This window comes from Strongylocentrotus purpuratus, unplaced genomic scaffold (genome assembly GCF_000002235.5).
Source record: "Strongylocentrotus purpuratus isolate Spur 01 unplaced genomic scaffold, Spur_5.0 spur5_scaffold_20, whole genome shotgun sequence".
NCBI lineage: Eukaryota > Metazoa > Echinodermata > Echinoidea > Camarodonta > Strongylocentrotidae > Strongylocentrotus > Strongylocentrotus purpuratus.
The window spans coordinates 23,299,610-23,317,775 of NW_022145606.1; the positions used below are offsets into that span (position 1 = coordinate 23,299,610).

At 37.7% G+C, this 18,166-nt stretch overlaps 1 protein-coding gene across 1 annotated transcript; it reads left to right on the forward strand.

The window, feature by feature from the left end:
- The first annotated feature begins 394 nt into the window (after nt 1–394).
- LOC115918250 (arylsulfatase J-like) lies at nt 395–16,338 on the forward strand. The gene is made up of 7 exons (XM_030993061.1): nt 395–1,019; nt 6,264–6,450; nt 8,222–8,424; nt 9,367–9,574; nt 11,845–12,097; nt 13,291–13,436; nt 14,277–16,338. Exons 1-7 carry the CDS (start codon nt 744–746, stop codon nt 14,546–14,548), a joined length of 1,545 nt encoding a protein of 514 aa, XP_030848921.1. The 5' UTR covers nt 395–743; the 3' UTR covers nt 14,549–16,338.
- The last annotated feature ends 1,828 nt before the right edge of the window (nt 16,339–18,166 follow it).

Below are 18,166 nucleotides of genomic sequence, written 5' to 3' on the forward strand. Positions count from 1 at the left end.
CTTTTCAGGGAACATTTTTTTCTTCTTTTCTGATGTTCTTCCACACTTGCATAATAACAATGAAAACTCTCACAAATTATTTGTCACCTCTTCCCATAACTCAACCTTCTCTTTTCAGTTTTATACAACAGCGGGTTGTCTTGAGAACCACTTTTATCTTTACTTATGGGGTCCAGTGGTCCGCCTTAGGGCCCTTAGATAGCCATTGTGAGCGATAAAAACTCTAATCCATCCCTTGAATTTAATTTTAAATCGCACTGCCCCCATTGTGGGCTCCTTTCAAAGAGCATTTCTATATATTTGTATATGTGTTTTCTTCAATAATAGGGTGTTTGCTCACATCGATTCTTGGTGAGTTGTGCGCATGCGTGACTTGTCGCTGCTCTGCATGTCACGTGATCGCATGGAAGCGAGGAGAGGAAATCGGGTGACAAAAGACCTGTATAATATATTCACCAATGTTGTTGTTTGGTATTATTGGCGTTTCATTCTTGTTTAATTTTTTGAGAGCGGACATTTATCCGGAAACAATCCGCCGGCGTTATACACAAAAACACTCCAGAGGTGGATATTTCGATTTTTTGGCGATTTAAGTACTTTTGACGAATGAAGTCAACTTTTGACAAATGTAATACGGATCGATTGTTGGTTGCAGTGTAAAGACAGCTTATAGATATTCGCCTTTATCTAGAACCAAACATGCGATACTAGTGTAATAAGTTCAATCATTGCAACAACAAAACATGGCTGTTCGACACCTCGGTGAGTTTGTCGTGATTGTATACCTGACGTTGATCACATCAGGATCCTCGTACGCGGAACAATTACCCAATGTCGTGTTCATTCTCGCTGACGATTACGGATTCAACGACGTCGGCTACCATGGTCGATCGCAAGGGTCTGCGATACTGACGCCGAACCTGGACCGGCTCGCAGGCGAGGGTGTTAAGCTAGAGAACTACTACGTTCAACCGATCTGCTCTCCAACGAGGAGCCAGCTCATGTCTGGAAGATACCAGGTAAGAACCAGGAATAATTAATCTTTTTTTGTCTTTGCCTCATCAGAGGATTTATTAGATATACATGGTTTATATTACTTTACTTACTTACTTTACTTCAATACACGATGTTGTAGGTCTAAGTCTGTTTCATCGATCCAAGATTCTTCCATGATTACTGCTATTTGTGGAGGGAGGAGATTGTGTAATAACATGAGACAAATCATACTTACATAATCACAAACGCATCATAATTGGCATAACATGAAATGAAACCAAGTTTATGCAATGCAGTCAACCCTTTTTGTCAACCCGGTTGGTTACGTGCCCCCCCCCCCCCCCCACTCAGTGACAGTGTTATTTAGGGTACGCATATGCGTGTTCCCTCCTTTTGAAAACACCCCCTAAGTCCGGTGTGTAAAGTCAATTTTGTGTATTGTCGTGTTGAGATCGGTGTGTTTGTTAGTGGCAGTAGGAAAGGTACATAAATATGGAGAAGCAGGAATAGACTTGTAATTCCTGAGTCATATCAAGAGTATTTATTATCTCCAAGCTTTGGAGACTCAAATCGGTCGACTTCCATATTATGTAAATCGAGAGCCAGCTAGAAAGAGAGTCTTGATCTAATGGTGATCAAAATTCAACTCCCTCGCTAGAAAGCCAGAAGATGTAATATTTATCCACAAATGATACAAGTAATATCAGGGTAGGTTACATTGTGTCAAAGGGACAAACACATGAATGAGAGCCGCCAAGACAATGGACTACTTCGTAGTTTTATGTATGGGCTTAAACATAACAGAGGTGGTATTTCCTGGGAAGGGGATTATTAATGCACTTGGTCTTTCTATTGGGAAGGATTATAAAGATATAAACTTGGCTTTTAAGTGCATCTCAAATATGAGGGTACTTGATAATTAACTGGGTTTTGGGACAATACTACACAACAGTATGTACGAGCTGGACTTTGGTGCGTAAAAAGTACCCCTTTACCGGACATTTTGGTAACACACATGCGGTCATTCCGACCCCGGAGTAGGGGGGGGGGGGTTACGTGGCCTGGGATACTCGTATTTTTAAAGGTTCATTTTTCCGGGGAAAATAATTGTGAACACCCAAACCTCTTATACGTTTAATGAAAAATCCGCGTATTGCTCCAAAGGGGTGGGCGTGGGTAATCAATTTCCCATTTTCATTTCTGAATATTATCCGGTCGGGATTCACTCAGGCCTACTTGTGGTTCTGAAAAAGGAAAAGTTCACAGACCAGTGTTTTACCCCTATATTGTTTTAATATATATTTCAGTATTCACCTTGGATTCGCCTAAGCAGAAAGGAGCGACACTATGAAAATGCCTTAACTTGCCTTTCTTTCCAAACTTGGACGTCTTCCGATGACACTACACAACTTCACTTTCAAAATGAATTTAGTATATCTTTGGATGCCATTTCAATGAGAATGACAATTTTCAAAGGTCGATCGTATACTTCAACGTAGAACAACGGACAATATGATTGCTGGAAAGCTGAGATCGAGCACTACTCAGTTTTGTTTTAGACTTATACATTCTACTGCTAAATTGTACAGTAATGCCACTTGCATTTACTGAAGATAATGAGGCTTGTTTCTGTCTATATCTGATCAAAGGAGAATCGTTACAGTTAAACAAAACAGTACGACAATGCACCTGACGGTGGCCTGTACTGCAACTGAAGAAGAAGAAGAGCCACCAGTGCACCCAATTTTGCTGGAATTTGAAGGAATTTTCTTACAACTTTTAAAATGTCTCTTACGTGGATATTCTATTGGAATAAATTGCTATGACGTCAAATAAACATATATATATATATAGTATGTTTTTATGTATATGAATTATTTAGTGGGCTTAGTTTGCCTTCTAATGGATCCGCAAAACATGGCAGAACTCGGAGCCTGAAAGAGCCCCTGCCGGGGGTTCCAGGCGGAGCCCTAGGACCCTCTCGAGTTTTAGCAATTCAGAACCTGTTAGATGACCGTCTAGAGCGAAGGAAACTCATACTCTCTCCTAGGGACAATTCTCGCTACCCTAAATAGGTACGAAAATCTCGAAATTCGCGAGACGAGGTAATTTTCACTCTCTCGGGTCGTCACTACAACTTCCGGTATAGAGTCCCATCCCACTGGCGCTAGCGCCTGTGTTCGCTGTGCAGAGTTTTCACGCACGCTAAAATCGATGCCAATCAGTGTAATTTGTACAAATTATAATATGCAATGGAAAGCTTCGGGCAGAATTAGTGACTTTAGCACAAAAGGCCGTTAAACTCTACCGTGAAAGAGAGGGTTGTGATCACGAACGCCTGCACAGGAAGCTGTAATGTCGAAAAGCTATCCCATAATGCAATGCGCGTTTTCAGGATTTTCCCCGGATCTCGGCAGAATCGCTATTTGGGGTAGCGAGAATTGTATACAATAGCGGGTTGCCCTTTCTCTGCTCCAGTGATCTCGAGGCAGCTCCTTTCAAAGAGCACAATAAGCCCTCAATAGCAGAGACGCCCTAATACTAAAAAAAAAAATTTCAATGAGATGATGCCCACATTAGTGAGTTATCCATCTAGAAAAAATAAGGATTAATTCTTTACTAAATAGGTACTGTTGCTATACATTGTTACATTTCTTCGAATTTTTATTCCCAAACAGGTTTGCAATTTCTTATATTTCCGTTCTTCTCAATGGCTGCTTTGTTCTACGTCATTAGAAGCTTGGAAAGAGGTCACAAACAATTAGACTTTGATTTTGTATTGCTTTGCCTCACTATTTATAAAGGCAAAAAAACTGAATAAACTGAGACTTGAACCCACAACTCTAAGATTGTATTACGCCGACCTTACCGATTGAGCCAACGATGGGTTAATAAAAAGTGATTCTGCATGATTTCTATAACCCTATCACTCACCCTAACGGTTACGTCATTGCTAATGACGTAACATATCAGCCAATCAGATGACCGGAAATATTAGCATTGGCAAACCTGTTTGGGAAAAAAATTAGCCCCCCGGTGACCTCGAGGCAGCAGACTGCAGGAAATTGCGCAATTCATGGTGATTAGACGTTTTACTTAAAAGTTATCTTTAAAACTCGATGTCAACACGCACAGGTCCACAAAACACTAATACACGTATATGCATACAGTTAAAGGAACCCTAAACCCAAATAATAAGTGTAGGTATTCTGAAAAATGAGATTAATTCCTGCCCTTTGATGAACAATATTCCTTACGAAAATGTACAATAAATATATAATTGAAGATATTCCTGGCATGACGTGATGCTTTTTATTATGACATGGGCGCAGCCATTTTCTTGGAAATGTGACGTACCAGTTGAAGTTGTACATGTATCATGCACCAAGCTTTAGTTGGAAATAATTGTTAAATCACTAACGAAACCTTTACTTTTCAATGAGAAAGAATCATAACTGAGAAGATAGAAATTATTTTTGGTGAAAAATAAATAACAGGGGAACAAATGTAACTAAATTCATTTATAAATACCACACTTTAGTAGTTGACAAATCTATTTCATTAATGAGAAACCTTCAGCCCAGAAGAGCACCAACTTATTTATGCAATTTGTGTTCTTGCAATTGTAGTACAAAGAATAATAGCAGGTGAATGAAATGCTTCATCACCACACACGTCTGGGAAGGAAGCATCCATAAATTTGAATACATTTACTTGACAAACGACTTCGCATAGTAGGTCACGTTATCAAGAAAATGGCGTTGCCCATGTCGTGCTGGAAAACTACATTATTCTTGCTTTATACCTCTCTCATACATTTTGGTGGGCAATCTTGTAGGCTAATGGGCAATGATATAATAGATCTCTCAGAATAAGTAAAGTCATTTCTTGGGGTTCGGTTTCCTTTAATACACATGTGGGCAAAACTGTTGTTTTTGTCAGGAAATCAAATCAATAACTTTGGGTTGCTATAACCTTTTATTGAAACGATATACAAACGTCTTCTTTACACAGGATATTTTCCTTGTACATATAACAATTATTAAAAAGTTACCCAAAAATGTACCTCTCCGATTTTGATATATGGACAATAATTTCTTTTAAATGAAATTCAATATTTCGAGAACAAAAAAGATAAATCATGTTTTTTACCTAATTTACAGTGTTGATTACTCCCAAAAATTTTAAATCGTTAAAAATAATTTAATTTTTCTTTCATATGACACCAAACCTATGGTGGTTAAAGGTTCCCTTAAAATACATTAACAAAATACCCTTTTTCGTCAAAAGGGCCGCTTTTTTTGGACACCCCCTCCGATTTAGGGGTGTTCGCGGCCTGCCTAGTCTAGCGGTTAACAATCCAGCCCCTTGAAGACGATTATGACAAGACGTTTTTACCATGATTTCTGTTGAAATGGTTGGAGTGTACTGACCATTCATGTATTCAAATTCTGCCTATTAATAGGGTGATCACACTGCCTGTGCACACAGTCTGTCCCGCGAACACACATACACACTCACAACAGCAGTCAAATGGTATAGAAACAGCATACAGAATACAGAATACAGATAAGGATTAAGAGTCGGGAAAGGTACAACGAATCGTCTCCTTTCTCTAGTAATATAATGAAACGTCAAAGCTTCGCGCAAGAGGGGGGAGGGACTGAATTCAGACAAGGATTACGAGTCGAGAAAGGTACAACGAATCGTCTTCTTTCAAAGCTTCCGCGCTTCGCGCGGGAGGGGGGAAACTCCCCCCTCCCTGCACCCACCCCCCTAGGGAGCGTGCTTCGCGCGCCCTTAAAGTGATTCGCACGCTTCGCGTGCTCACTACCGCCCCCCTAAAATGAAATCCTGGCTACGCGCTTGAACTGTACTGGGATCACCAAACTTTGTTTTACTTTGAAATTCAGTCCCTGTGGAATGTTATGGCCTGTTGAATGGTTTCTCGGAAAATAAATCCTCAAATCTGACATCTTTTAAAAAGAGAAATATACTGTGATGTAGCTGAAAGTCTGCAGATTCTTATCATTTGATGGTTTTTCTGAATAATTTGTGAAAAGCATGAGGAAATAGCTGTGACGGTGATCCAAGTAATTTCCATTGCCATATTTTATTGGCATTGCAAAAATGATACTGAATGATTTGGGATATAAAACTATTTTATAAGATATATACTAATTTACTGTTCATAGATTTCACATTTTTTTTGGACTCACACTGTAGTTTCTCTATAATGTCTCCACATCTTATGTATTCTTTACTAGATCCACACGGGTCTCCAACACGGCGTGATCAGACATGCCCAGCCGAACTGTCTGCCCTTGGATGAAGTCACACTCCCACAGAAACTCAAGGAAAACGGATATGCCACCAATATGGTCAGTAAATGGCATATCGGCTTCTACTTGGATGCTTGCACGCCCACTGAAAGGGGCTTCGATTCTTTCTTTGGTAAGGGCTTATTTTAATGAGTAATCAGAATAAATATACTACTACTACTCACTATGAATATGATGGACAAAGAAAGAGGACAAAATATACAGTTCCTCATTCTACCCTCCACAATTGCTGTGGTAGACAAAGGAACATCCCTTCTCTGCTATTATGTAAAATAAGTAATACAGGTGAATATGCATGTGACACCTGTTCTACACATTTTTACATAATAGCAATGAAGGGATGTTCCTTTGTCCATCACAGCAATTGCTGAGGGTAGAATGAGGAACTGTATATTTTGTCCTCTTTCTTGGTCCGTCATGTTCATAGTGGCTACTGCTAAAATGATGATAACAACGGACTGAATCTCGCGACTGCTGATGGTTGACTTTTTGTTGTACTGAGCGAGGCGGGAAGATTCGCCGGCAATTGATTATGATAATATTGATTATGATAATACTAGGCATATTGATAATTTAACCCCAAAACAAATTACACTAATAATATTACTGATAGGCTATAATATTTATAATAATAAAACCAATAATGAGGATAGTAATAGTCTTAAAAATAATAGCTATGATTGTTATTAGTATTATTATTATTACTACTACTATTATAGTGTTGATTATTATTGTGATAAAAATAACATGGTTAATAATAATAATAGCAATATAAGAACATTAATGATTAAAATGATAATAATTATGTTAACAATACTTACAATAATAATACAAAAAACGATACTATAGTAATACTAAAATTAAATTATAATAATAACACTACTAATTATTGCAATGGTATAATAATAAGTCAAGATCAAGTTCGTTTATTTATTTCATTTCCATAAAAAACACAGCAAATGCAAATAAACATACAAGTATAAATACATACAAGGAATGGTCAGTTATTACAATAGTTTAAAATGAAATTGGAGAACATAGGAAAGGCCCATGGTGGCTTTGTATAAAAAGTTCCCCGAATATTATAATTTATATTATTTATATTATTGAGCATATATGAGTTCGAGATATCACAAAATATAGCGATAAACACAAAATACAGCAATAAATACAATATAAAGACAAAAAACTACAAACATATGAATGAAATAATCTAAAATTGGAGGCGGGGGGGGGGGGGCAAAAAGGTTTGGAATAAGTATCAACACTAACAGCTAGAGACAAACGTGCTTTAGCAGCAACCTGTATAGAAAGACCACCTGTCTATAAAGACCACATTTTCTGTTTCCATCGAAAGTAATTAATTATATAAACATAAATTATGCTAAAAGAACCTGTACATAAAGACCACCTGCCTATAAAGACCACATTTCGTGTTCCCCTTGAGCGGTTTTTATATACGGGGACCCATTTCACAAAGCATTTTTCCAATGACAAATGACACAAATCAGTGACAAATCTGTTGGTAACCAATCAGAAGCAAGAATTTCAGTAGCTTATAACAAAAACTGTCATTTGTCACTGATGACAAGTTTTGTGAAATACCTCCCCCCCCCCCCCCCCCCCCAGGTTTTACTGTCTTATCACTGAGGCGCGATAGCTCAGTCGGTAGAGCAGTGGTCTCGTAATCCGGTGACCCGGGTTCGAAACCAAGGTGATGCGCTAGTGCCCTTTGGTAAGGCATTAATCCTCATTACCAGGTCCCCTTGGAGAGGACCTAAACCTGTCGGCCGTCTGATTGCTTACTTACAAGCATTTATACGTTCTAAACAGTCAGTTAAATAACCACCACCGACCTTTTTTTCTTCTTTCTTTTTGATCAGGGTTCCTGGTAGGAGCTCAAGACCATTACACGCACATACTTTCTTGCGAGGCCTTCAATGCCGACGATGGCAGTACCAAGACCCTATCAGGGTACGACCTACACGCAAATAAGACAACTGTCTATCAATACAAAGGACAGTATTCTACCCATCTCTTCACGAATAAAACAATTGATGTCATAGAGAGGCATGACAAGACAAAGGTACGTTTACGTGGACATAATTAGGGACTTTTAGATTTACACGACGAGAGCGTGGACTGCCGCGTGTGACATTGTGTTAAGGCACTGGGTCGTGCCCGGCAGTGCCTTAAAAGGACGTCACATTACCTTAAAAGGATGTCACACGTGGCGGTCCACACTCTCGTCGTGTAAATCTAAAAGTCCCTATAAGCCTCTGTACCGTTTCCGTGCCGAGCGCCATAACACACCCTCAACGTTGAAAGTAGACCTAGCCTTTCCTCCTATTCTGTACATATGGACGGAATGATTCGGGTGATCGCTCGGTCAGTGGAGAGACCGCGCTGTGTGTGGGGTCGAGGCGTGTGATTGAAGAGTAAAAACAAAGAACAGACTGAATCTCGACCAGGACAGTATTTCAAGAGCTCGTTTTCTAAATACTATCTTTTGTCATTTTTTTTCTTCAAAATTTAAGCTAACTCGTCTGCATCAGTTATTCATTTACTGGTACTGAAATGGACAGTTTTTCTGAATTGTCTTCATTCTCCTAGCCCATAGATTAAGAGTGATTTTTTTTTTAATTTGGTTTTATACATGCTTTCTAACACAAACTTTTTGAAAGGTACGTGTTTGGCACACCGTATTTAAAAGTAACTTTTAAAGGCACTCTTCCTGTATCTGACTTACTTTAGTAGGATAAGAAAATCTTTACGTCTTCGAGCTAAGCTAGTCTGCAGGAAAAAATGTTTCTACGGATTTTTTTAGCACTAATTGTATTTGTTCTCTTTCATTTTTTGTTCGTTTTGTATTTGTACCTTAAAAGCCATTGTTCATGTACAGTAATTACTGTAGGTGGATTGAAAAATCTCCCCATCTCAGAACTTAGGCACCTTTCAAGAAAAATATTTTTATGGATTATTTGAGCATTATTTTCTCTTTTTCTTCTTTTGTATTTGTACCTTAAAGCCACTCTTCATGTACCTGGCATATCAAGCTGTACACGCACCTTTACAAGTACCTGACAGCTACATGGAGCCATACAAGAACATAGCCGACAAAACCAGACGTACCTATGCTGGTATGGTATCTTGCATGGATGAAGGTATAGGAAACGTCACAAGAGCTTTAAAGGAAGCTGGTCTTTACGATAATACCATCATCATATTCTCAACAGGTAAGAAAATGCACGTATGTACATTTACTTTTTGACCCTATCCAGATACTTATTTCGTTATTCTGTGATTTGGCTCTATATCGTTTTTTTCTTCTTCAGAGCCCCCAAAAATAAAAACAAAACATGAAGGCATAAATAACTACCAGGGGGGGGGGGTGTTTCACAAAGATTTCACCTTGAAATTATCTCTAAGTTGGACTTAACAATTATGGACAGCCGTTAGCATCTATGAAAATATATTTTTAAAGTTATTTTAAAAGGCATAAAATGTTGATTCAAATCATTCATATTTTATATTATCAAGGAGATTTCATGTTGTTGATGTGGAAATTATAAAAAGTATAGAATAATTAATGTTTTGCTTCTGAATATAATTTATTTCAAGGCTACAAATGGCTCTCCATAATGTTTAAGTCCAACTTAGAGTTAATTTTGACTAAGGATCTTTGTGAAACACATCCCTGGTGAGTAGAAAGGGCATGTTTTCATTTAAAGATGTACACCTCGTCTATCTATGCTGCGTGACCATAATTCCATTTTAAGAAGAAGAACAAAAGGAAAATATGCTTTAACACTCTTAAATTGGCAACAAATTTAGAAGTTCAAAATCATTGTTTCTCATACAAAAATTGTAATTTGTTTAGTTTTTCCAGTAGTTTTGCAAGTAGGTTCATAGCTATAATATTCCTGTAAAAAACAGTACACGTTATTAGAGCAATGTAACAACGAAGGAAAATTAATTTTAAGAACATCACGTGATGGGGTATTTGTTTCTAGTTCATCGTGACTGTGCCATGGACCAGTGATGGCCTGGTGGTAGAGTCGCTGCCCGGCAAGCAGTAGATGCAGGTTCAAGTCCCGCCGGTTTCAAGATTTGTCTGACTTCTTTTTCAATTACAGATCGATCAATCGATCTCATTTAGTGGGTGTAAGCCACAAATATGTTTGAATAATCAAGTGTTTGGTTTAGGCATTTTCAAATTCCATTCCCGTAGATTGACAGAACTTAATTTATACATATTACAAATAATGTCAACTCTTAAACGTCAAATATCAAAGGTACAAGTAAACAAATCGCTGAACAATAATTGACCCTACCGCAAATATCATGTTCGACAGTAAACGGCGAAGGGCGCTTTGGCAACGCAACGGAAGGCAAAGAGGACGGGAGAGTTCACTCAAGCGAGATCAATAATGTTTGCAGTTCGGATACTATCTATTGAAATACTATTATTTTTATCAGGTGAATGAAATAATTTATATTGAGGCACTTCATAAAGACTTATGCATTAAATGTGGTTACATTACGAAAATGGTCTATTGTACGGCAAAACAACTCTTCCGTCGAGTTTAGGGAACGAACGCTATTATGTCGGAGAACGGTCGTGAAAATCAACAAGACGGAGACAATTCTGGTTCGCACATGTGCAGATTGATTTTTTTGCTCGGTTACCCTTGTCTTTGCCTTCCGTCGTGTTTGAAAAGGCACTCTATATACAGGTTACAAATGAGGGCGGGAGCATAGCACAGGACGATCTCAGTTGATTGATTTCTCCCGTCGTCTTTGTCTTCCGCCGCGTTGCTAAAGCGCCCTTCTATACTCGGGAAGACGCTAAGACAATGTTCTTTCGGCTTCCATAGCAGTGTCAACTAATTCCATATTTTACTAATTGATCGTTCAGGTTTCATAAACTCCCCCGATGGTTTGATGAGATCTATGTAGGCACCATCATAACTTGTTAGTTATATTTTGTTATTTATAACGGGCTTACAAGTTCTCGAGCCATGGCATTGTATTTGCAAAGGAACCGGAAGTGCCTTTGCCAAATATACCCATGGCTGGTACTACCCTCTGCGGCAGAGAGAATTTCAGCAGGATAGTACGGATAATGTAGAAATGACTATTATTGTTTTTCAGTGTGTGAATGCACATTTGATCACTAATTAGGTGTGTTGGCTCAGTCAGTAGAGCGTCCGCCTCATAACCGGGAGGTCGTGGGTTCGAACCCCGGTCGCGTCATACCAAAAGACGTTAAAAGACGGGAGTTGCTGCTACCTTGTTTGGCGCTCAACAATAAGGGATAGAGCAACGTCCATCTGGCGCTGCTCAGTGGCTGCCGGGCTCACGATCAATCGGAGAAAAAGAATTTCCATTTCCGGTTTAACTTAATAAAATTTGGAGTGGACTTTAACAGATTATTATTATTATTACGTACCTAGTTATACATATCACCTATTTCATTTAGTTTCCCTTTTATCTTCTTGATCAGATAACGGTGGACATATTGATAGGGGTGGCAACAATTGGCCACTCCGGGGAAGCAAAGGATCCCTTTGGGAAGGAGGCATTCATGGAGTGGGGTTCGTACACAGCCCTCTTCTACCCGATGCAGTCAAAGGAACGGTCAATCATGAATTGATTCATGTGAGCGACTGGCTACCGACTATTGTAGCAGGTATTGCAGGTAGAGCGTTGAATGGAACTAAACCCTTAGACGGCTACAATGTCTGGAGCGCTATCAGGTACCCCAGCCGTTAGGCACTCTTTTTTCCCTCTACTTTTTTGTGAATCTAGCGAATCATTTTACTTTAACTCATAGCAGTTACTGGATTTCGGATGGTCTATATGAACCTGTTATCATGTACTCTTTCGATAAAAGCTCCAACTTAAAAAATTAATCTGATGTATGTTGTTCAATTATTTTCTTTAATGACAAAAGTTTCTTTGTGACTAAATTTAACAAATATTGTTCTTCTAACAGTGATATTTTATTGATGTTAAGAATTTGTGTTGAAAAGTTGAACAAACGGCCAACTCACGGTATCTTTAACAAAAGGGTACCAATCACCTTGACCTTTGGCCGTTGACCTTGTTGTTAAGATTCACCATATTAGTATTCTCAAAAGGAGGTAACGTTCGTAATTCCGACAAATTAAATCGGGTTCATAATTCTGAAAATTGCGAATATCCCTGGTTTAATTTTCGGAACAACAAACTCTTATTCTATGTTAGGAATGATGAACCCCATTTCATTTTTTCGGAATTACGAAACTTTGAACAACGCGATTGCCTCCTTTTTGTACCAGTGTCCTTTGAACAGCTTAGTTTGTTTGTTTGTTTCCCTACGAGAAAATGTCTGCATTATACAATTTGTTTGTACAAAATGTATAAATTGTGTAAAAATAAAAAAAGCAAAGGGTTTAAAACAAGGGAATTTTTAGATGCTGCTTGTAAGTGTCGGCTTGTATGGTGATGTAGATATGCATTAGGCTTGCGGATGCACCACGTGAGAGAGAGGGAGGATTGAGGATTGTCCACTCCCCGATGACTCAAGCCCACACGGTTATGTATTTTTTCTCGACGTCCGCAACCCGGTGACTAAAGCTCACGCGCGCCAGCTATTCTCCACTCCTGACGACGGATAGTCAACCTGTTCGAAACGTCGAGCCACTCCCGCCACTCATCCTCTCCAAGCGCTATAGTTCTCCTTAGAACTATAAGCTAAGAAAGATAACCAACAGTCTTTTTCAAGACTATACCAACAGTCCTTTTCAGGACTACAAAACCCTCAAGAAAGATTACCGTGAGTCCGACTCCTTTTTCAGGACTCCTCAATCCTCACTCTCTTTCACATGGTGCACCCGCAAGCCTACTGTATAAAGGGAATTCTTATATGTGAATGAAATCTGTTACTTTTGCATTTGTAATTTTTCAGTGGTACAGCTTCGTCCCCTCGAACGGAACTCTTGCACAATATCGACCCGAAAAAAAAGCGACCTGTGAACGAGAAATTCGATACATCAATAAGAGCTGCGCTACGCGTAGGAGACTGGAAAATAAAGACGGGCGCAGACTATGATGGTGAGTCAAAATTACCTTAAGTTATTCGCTCATTTTCATAATATCAAAGGTAAACTTGTGCTCTCGTCAGACTGCGCCTACGACTACTACTAGGAGCAGTACTAATAATGATAATACTACTTCTACTACTACTACTACTCCTCCTACTACTACTACTTCCAATACCACTACTTCTACTATGGAACCACTATTACTACTACAACAACTACTATACTGCTTTACATTTACTATTACAATATTGCGCTACTATTTCTACTACTACTACTAATACTACTACTAATACTACTAATACTAATACTGCTACTACTGCTACTACTACTACTACTACTACTACTACTACTTCTACTACTGCTACTACTACTAGTTTTGGAAACATCATCATCATCATCATTAATTTTGTATTATTATTTGTATCTGTACCTTTTGAGAATCATCGGGTGGTATTCCGGTAGCGCGTACTAAGTTAGTCCACACTTTTATGGAGTGCCAGTTGCCAATTCATTTACCCTGTACAGATTATTTTAATCCTTCAATGAAAAGTCTCCAAAAAATTAATTTTGCAATGGAATGGGAAGAAAAAAATAATAAGAGTATGAACTGAATTTCAACAAAGTCTTTAGCAGATTATCTTTGTCATGAATATTGAAGGAGGAAGATGAAACCTAGCATTCCATAGAAGTGTGAACTACAATTCTTGTTTAGTCTGGATTTAGTCCCGGCTTAACCTATGAGAATACCACCTTCCATTATTATCTTGTATCCTTGGTTTTTATAGTTGTTGTCGTCGTTGTCGACATTAAAACATTCTTTCTCTATCCAAACCTCTCTTTGTGACTATAGTAACGGTTAACAATGAGTGGATGCCGCCACCCGAATCCGGGCTCGACACGATATATCCGACAGAGAAACCGAATCAAAGGGTCTGGCTCTTCAACATAACCGCCGATCCTTTGGAGCAAACCGATCTCGCAGAAAAGTATCCGGACGTGGTCAATGAGCTTGTACAGAAATTAGAGGAGTATTACAAAGGTTCGGTTCCCGTGAGGTATCCAGATCCGGATTTGGAAGCGGATCCAGCCTTGCACGGCGGTTCATGGGGGCCATGGAAGTAAATCCATAACAGGTTTAAGGTGAAACTGATTCAAATAATAATAATAGCACTATAGCAGTGGTGCTACTAGGACCCCCCCCCCCCTCCCCGACATATATATTTGTATTACATTCTAGCCCGACTTCTTGAAAATGGTTCGAAAGCTGCACTAAATTACAATGCCGGATTCAGTGGGCAAGGTGGACATGCTAGCTTGTTCCCTGTTAAAAAAAAAATTAGTTCATTTATGTTCCACAAGAGAATTTATATCATGAGAAACATGTTCTTTCTTTCTTTTGACATAACTATTTTAATTTACTACACTTCTTTTTTCTCTATGGCTTATATTTACCATACAACGACAGTATAATGCAATGATTGTACACTCATATTGATATGGAATTTACAATACTCCTGTCTTTGGAGCCTTGGGAGGAACGTGTGTATCCTGAAAAAAATCAAGAAATCTGATGTTCCGATTCACCGAAAAATGAGATAAATGCAGGTCTTGCCTTAAAAACTAGAAAACAGTTTGAACTATAATTGCAGAATTATTTGGGGGAAAAAATGGTGTTTATTATATAAATGTCTTACCAGGGACATGACGTAGCGAAAAAAACCTATGGTTTCTTCAGTTTGGTTTTAGACACGGTAATTCGCCAAATGTGGCTCCTCTTGAATCTAATATTAAGATATCTAATGTTTATAAGACTAGATATTGTTTTTTGTGTGGATATTTATGGAGCATTCAATTATATTAATCACAACAAATCTATCTACGAGATATATAGTCACGATATCCATGGAACAACACTAAAACGGTTTGAAAATTATTTCAGTGACAGCAAACATTTTGTATTTGTATACAATTATAAATGAAATATGTGTGATATAAATATAGGAGTTTCCCAAGGATAAGTAGTGTAACCGCTGTAGTTACTTCTTTTTATTAATGATCTGCAATATGTAAGCCACATACTTATTTCTGTTATATTTACAGATTGTAAAATCTTTTCCATCTTCGTAAAAGATATCACTTAAATTAACTATACATTAAATGTTGAATTAAAGTCTATTTTTAAATCGTCTACAAAAAAACATCAAAGGAGAAACGTGTTTTGTAGATTTCAATAACGAACAACAGGATAAATGAAAATGGGATGAAAACATACATGAAAAACCATGACATTCAGCCAGGCAAAACAAAAATTGCTGATGCCTTCCTTCATGAAAACTTTACCTGGAGAGCACACAAATATATTGTTGGTTATGAGATGTCTACAACAATTGGTGCAATAAATCGTCTGAAATGTACAGTACCGAATCAAGTACTTTTAACTTTGTATTGTACAACGATTTTTTTCATACAATAATGTTTTGTTCTATCTATGGGATCACAGTGCCCGTTGCCTCATAGATCGAGTTTTAGAATGTTAAAAGGGTGAAATTCGTATTATTAGCAATTCAGCACCTCTTTCCTGTGATTCTGACCTTTTTAAAACGTGCATTTCCAATTTGGAGCTGTTCTCTTAATCTCAAAATAATGTATCTATATGACAACTTGGACGTGCCCAAAATAATTAGATTTAAGGGATGTTGTTGCTTCTTATTGCTGGTGTTTCAGTTGTTCTTTTCATTGTAATGTTACTTAATTTGGCCTAATTAATCGTATATATTTTCTTATCCCAATCTCGCTTGGGGATTATCAAGGCATTAAAGATGAAGTTGAGTTCTGGTCATGCGATTGCATTGTGAAAGAAACGGTGTGGAATCGACCAGAAAAGGTTGATCATCTAGCATATAAGAATTTGTGTGTATTGCAAGGTTCTGGAATCATCAAAATGATAAGAAATTGGCCAAGTCTTGGAAAAGTTACAAACAGTGTACACAGAAAGATGTATATGGGACTACACGAACACGTGGCGTAAAAAACCTACCCCTCGACTTTTACGATGTACATGACATATTTAGAATATGAAGGCATTTGAAGAGCCATGCTTTTCAGGGAACATGTAATATATGATGTTCTTCCACACTTGCATAATAAGAATGATAACGCTCACAAATTATTGTTCACCTCTTCCCAGAACTCAACCTTCTCTTTAAGACTTTGTGAACCCCCAACATGTAATCAATTTAAAGTTAAGAATGTACGGTTATGTATCTATGTTCATTCCTACTGTAATATTTATTATTTTTGTTGTCATTCTTATCATTCAGTTGTATATATCAACTGTTTTAAAGTTTGTTTGTATGAGTCAATTTGAATAAATTTGTATTTCAATATAGATTTCTGATGAATTTCTTATGAACAAAACTGTATTATTACTTATAATTGCAGGGCTATTTATTCTCTCTTAAGAATAACGATGTTACACTATTTTTTGTAGATTTGTCTTAAATAATATTGCCTTTTATGTTTGATTTTTTTATTGTTATATTTAACAGGTTGTCTGTATGCACTGGTTTCAGCTTTTTTCATGGCGTGATTTTCAGTTAGACCTCCATATTTTCAACTTTCGTCCGCTTGGCAAAATTTGGGGTTTTATTTTTTCCAATCTCACGATATATTATATATATCTAGCATGTCCAAGAAAGAAAATCCAAACCGGCTTTCATGACATGAAATAAGAATTATAATGAATAATATCCCTTTTTGGATGTACATGTATAGAAAGTCCTTCTTCTCTTCTCTCATTTAATGCATACATTATTATCCATAATTCATGTATGATTGAGTTAAAACAATAACGGTGCGTTCCAAATAAGAATACTGTCTTAATTATTTTGACTGCCGTGTTGTTTTTATGTTTTGATGTTCTAATAATGATTATATTATACATAAGATTGTATGGCGCCAAATCCACTTGACAATCAAATGCTCAAGGCGCAGCTTGTGCGAAAGATGAAATATATGATAAACATTATACAAAAGTGCAATAGAAAAGGTACGGACATGTAGTGGTAATCAATTATAGGCTAAATTAAACAGATATTTCTTAATATTATTTGTAACACTTCCCCAGAACTGCTTTTTTTTAATCCATTGAGGAAGAGTATTCCATAATGAAGGCCCATCATGAGCGAAGGTTCACCCCCCCCCCCCCCCCCCCCACACTTAGTTTTAACCCTAGGAATAACAAGTATGCCAGAGTTTTGAGAACGTAGCTGTCTAGAGGTAATGTAATGCTTGATAATTGTTACAACATTGATGTGCAATTACAATAATTTATATCATGTAATTCAGCCTTTCGGACTGCCAGGTTCAGTTTTTTAATAAACCGTAAACCAAATATCGTTGAACATCGTTAAATATAAAGGAACTTTCAGTATTTTGAAATACACGATACACGATAATAATAATAATTACAGTGCTTATATAGCGCCTAACACTTACTTTGTCAGAAGTCTCTAAGCGCTCTACAATAATGCAGCATAATTACCCTGGCTTTAGCAGTGCAGCTGTTACGCGCGCTGCGTTTCAAGGAATAAATTCCAACCAGGTACCCATTTACTTCACCTGGGTGGAGTGTGGCAAATGTAGATCAATGTCTTGCCAAAGGACATTAGTGCACGATCGGGAGTATGAAAGCTAAATTTAAAAAAATCAAAAGGTTAAGCACAAACAGACGATGTGGAA

Excerpts from the sequence above, each read along its gene's own strand:
- LOC115918250 (XM_030993061.1), top strand. The coding sequence starts at position 744 with ATGGCTGTTCGACACCTCGGTGAGTTTGTCGTGATTGTATACCTGACG. Across the intron at positions 6,451-8,221 it reads GGGCTTCGATTCTTTCTTTG|GGTTCCTGGTAGGAGCTCAA; the intron begins GTAAGGGCTTAT and ends CTTTTTGATCAG. Across the intron at positions 12,098-13,290 it reads AATGTCTGGAGCGCTATCAG|TGGTACAGCTTCGTCCCCTC; the intron begins GTACCCCAGCCG and ends GTAATTTTTCAG.